Here is a 3,548-nt window from a genome sequence, read left to right as displayed (position 1 = left end):
GAACAGAGATAAATATAGATGATATTACCTGCCATCAAATTGCCAATATAATTAGTGTGGTGCAATCAGGACAGAAGGCACACACACATTTCTCAAATGTTTTTATACAAAAAAGATTCAGGATTCCTGCCCCAGTAAAACCCCCTGTTTTGTCCTTGCATTAAAAGTTGGTTTGCTTTATAAGAATCTAAGGACTACAATGGCCTTGAAGTTGTATTTGTGGGTTTTATAGTGGTTAAGTAGTTCTCAGAAGAGGATACTGGAAAGTAAGAGACTTGCTGATGTCATTTTTAATTCACCACCAATACCCAAAAAAAAGCTGAGAGAGATGTTGATGGCCCTATATAAGGTGCACCTCACCTCCTTTAGAGCACATCTAGAATCACAGCAAAGGTAAGGCTAGCAGCCTTCGTGCCTCTCCTGTCCTGCCCTTGCCTATTCTCCCTGACGCTAACATTACTCTCTCTCGTCAGTGCTGAGCTCTGTAACTGCAGCCTGCTGGGACAGACGACTTTGGATCGTGAACCATGGCCTCCCTGCAGACCTTGACCAAGAGCTTCTCAGGATGGGTCTTCTTCTGCTGCTGTTGCTGTCTCCCTCTTCTTCTCACCAGCCCTCTGCCTCCAAAAGGGGCAGGGGTGGCTTCTACCAGCCACCAAGCCTGCAGGCTCAGGAAGACCAACTTTCAGCAGCACTACATCAGGAATCGCACCTACACCTTGGCTAAAATGGTACAGTAACCCATCTGCCCTTCATGGCAGGATAGGAGGACCTCCTTCTCTGCTGTTTCCCTGGCTTCTAGCCCTCAACATTTCTCTCTCTTTCTCATGCCTTTCCATAGAGCAACAAGTATTTGCAGTGAGGCAGTTCTTGACATGTGGAGTAGGTCTGTTGCCTGCTGGTGGTGTGGTCAGGGGAAGGTGCTGCCTCTCCTGCAGCCCTGGTGCAGTTCAGCTCCTCTGGAATGGCTGCTGCAGCAATTGTGAGGCATGAGCTTAAATTTCTCTTGTTTCCCAGCCCATTCAGAGCTGGGTCTGTCTGGGACTCCAGCCACGGCCAGGCAGCTCCTGGGGTTCTCTGCTCGGACGGGTTTTTGGCCTGCCCTTGCCATGTGTATGTCCCCCTGTTGTACACCATTGAGAGCTGCAGCACCTCCCCGCAGCACTGTGGGCCACGCTGAGGATGGCCACCCACAGTATCTGCTTTAGTCGTCGTAACCACTATGATGTCTAACATTTAAGAGAGGGACAGGAATTCAGATTTCTTCTTATTTATTTTCCAGTGACCTTGATTCTTAGACAGTTAAGGGGAGAAACAGCCACAATGTCCAAAATTATCTACCCTGAACAAGATATCTATGATGTCAATTTCCTTGTGTCACCTGGACTGTTGTTGATAAAAACCTTAGGGTTTACTGTTAATTTATAGGTAAGGCTCCCACCCCCACCTGACATTTCCTTTCTCCTCTCAGGCCAGGGCCTCAGACCAGGACACTGACAACAGGCTCATTGGGCAGCAGCTCTACATCAACATCAAGGTAAGTCCTACACCGGGAGGATGATTTGGCATCCTTCTGCAGCACTCGTTGACCTCTCACCATGATTTAACATGACCTTCTACTTGCGTGCATAGGAAAACAACCGCTGTTACATGATGAAGAGAATTGTGGAGATTATAGTGAAAGACGTCCTTCTCACTGAGGCCAGGGAGAAGTACCCATACGCCGAGGAGGTGGCACAGTTCCTGGCATCCCTGACCTCGGAGCTGAGCAGATGTGTAAGTTGTGTGGGGCTTCTTTCCCTTTGCTGAATCGTGAATCTCATCACTGCTCCCGAATCTCAGAAAGCTGCAAACAGTGGCAAAAGGCAGTGATATGAAAGGAAACCTCAGATCAAAGATATCAAACTGGAGGTTGATAGAAAGGTGTGAAAAAAAAAAAAAGAAAAAAAAGCAGCAGCATATTGTCACATACAGATGCCAATGTTACCTCTGGATTTTTATTTTTATTTTTATTTTTATTTTTTAATAGAAATTCTCAGGAAACAGAGAGTACATTGAAAAGAACCTGGAAGAAATGAAGAGCAAAATGAAACAGGTATATTTTCCCCAACATTTAAATAGAACAGTTCAAAACCTCAATTATTTAGCCGAATTAAGGCTGATCTAGTTATGAAACAAGTTCTGGAGTTTATTTAAGATGTGAAGTTTGCAGGGGCATTAAAGAAGTGATTAGTGACGTTTCCACTTCCAGCCCTCCTTCATTGGTGCTATTAACTTTCTGCATGTGTTATAGTAATTTAAAATTGTCCCTCAGAAGTCAGGCTGCAGATCATTGTGTATCCTAGACTGGATTTGAAAGAGCTAATTTATATCTTATGATATAATGACTTTAATAGTCAGTATTTACAACTGCTATATATAGTAGTCAATATCTATAGTAAAAGTAGTATATCAATAGTCAATAATTACAACTGCTTGTGAGAATAAGGAGAGTAAGTTCTCAAGTCAGTTTCTGTGACAAGCTTAATTTAAATTTGAGAAACAGTGAGATACTAAAACTTGTATTCTGCTCTTTTCTAGTTGGGAGAGAATGGAAAGAATAAAGCCATCGGAGAACTGGATTTACTGTTTGACTACCTAGAAAATGCTTGTACTGATGCACCAAAGAAGGGAGGGAACAAGAAGAAAAACTGAAAAAAAAAAAATCAGTCTTGAAGAGATGTCTCCAAAAAAACTCATACTATTATTCAAATTGATTAACTACTGTGGAAAAAAATCACATCTGTAGATTCAGTATATGTTTTTTAACCTGTACTGAAAATAGCCAACTAATTGTGTAGAGACTGGATGCATACTGCTGCCTTCTTTCCAAACAAAAACTCCAGAACAGTGTGTGTTGCTACATTTCAACACAGCACACTAGTTATTTTCAAAGGCACGCTCCTACTCTGCTCATCTGCATTGGAATAAAGCAACTGTTTCTGTATTTAATAGGCTGAGATTTGACACCTGTGCCAGCTTTGGTCAAGGTAGGCAGTGCTCTGTGGCCAGGAAGTTTTGTCTTTTATTGGAAATCTCTCTTGTGTATGTTGCCCTCTTCTGACCCTTGCCTGAAATGTTGGTATTTTGAACATTCAGAAATTAGTTTTTTCACTTATATTTAATAGTAACTTATTTTAAGGTAATAATTATACATACTTTTATTTATATAAATTGAAACATAGCCAAGAAAATGTATTTATGAAGCTGTACTAGAGGCTTTTACATGAACTATGAAATTAAAACCGCTGTGTAATATTTATATGCAGATGTATTGTTTTATAAATGCCTATTCAGTAATTTATTATAATAAATATTTTGGGTCATCTAATATTGCTATTTTATAGAGCTTTTCTCTTTTACTGAAACACAGCGGAGGTGACATATACCATGCATGCAGGGCTGCTGGGCCTGTGGCTGTATCCTTGTATCCAGAAAGGATGCGAGCTTAGGAAAGCTTGGGAAAATGCTTCTTCACCTTAATGCTGAAATTTCCACTTGTCACAGGC

General features: G+C 41.5%; 1 protein-coding gene across 1 annotated transcript; it reads left to right on the top strand.

Moving 5' to 3' along the window:
* The first annotated feature begins 504 nt into the window (after positions 1–504).
* IL22 (interleukin 22) lies at positions 505–2,694 on the top strand. The gene is made up of 5 exons (XM_040552925.1): positions 505–731; positions 1,472–1,537; positions 1,633–1,776; positions 2,030–2,095; positions 2,581–2,694. Exons 1-5 carry the CDS (start codon positions 528–530, stop codon positions 2,692–2,694), a joined length of 594 nt encoding a protein of 197 aa, XP_040408859.1. The 5' UTR covers positions 505–527.
* The last annotated feature ends 854 nt before the right edge of the window (positions 2,695–3,548 follow it).

The sequence above is a fragment of the Cygnus olor genome, chromosome 1, assembly GCF_009769625.2.
Source record: "Cygnus olor isolate bCygOlo1 chromosome 1, bCygOlo1.pri.v2, whole genome shotgun sequence".
Classification (NCBI taxonomy): domain Eukaryota; kingdom Metazoa; phylum Chordata; class Aves; order Anseriformes; family Anatidae; genus Cygnus; species Cygnus olor.
The sequence above is the reverse complement of the archived record's forward strand: the minus strand, read 5'-3'. Positions and strand labels throughout refer to the sequence as shown.

What these genes read in the sequence shown, in the direction of transcription:
- IL22 (XM_040552925.1), top strand. Translation starts at nt 528, where the DNA reads ATGGCCTCCCTGCAGACCTTGACCAAGAGCTTCTCAGGATGGGTCTTC. An exon ending in CCTCGGAGCTGAGCAGATGT is followed by an intron (nt 1,777 to 2,029) that starts GTAAGTTGTGTG and finishes ATTTTTTAATAG; the next exon opens with AAATTCTCAGGAAACAGAGA. An exon ending in TGAAGAGCAAAATGAAACAG is followed by an intron (nt 2,096 to 2,580) that starts GTATATTTTCCC and finishes GCTCTTTTCTAG; the next exon opens with TTGGGAGAGAATGGAAAGAA.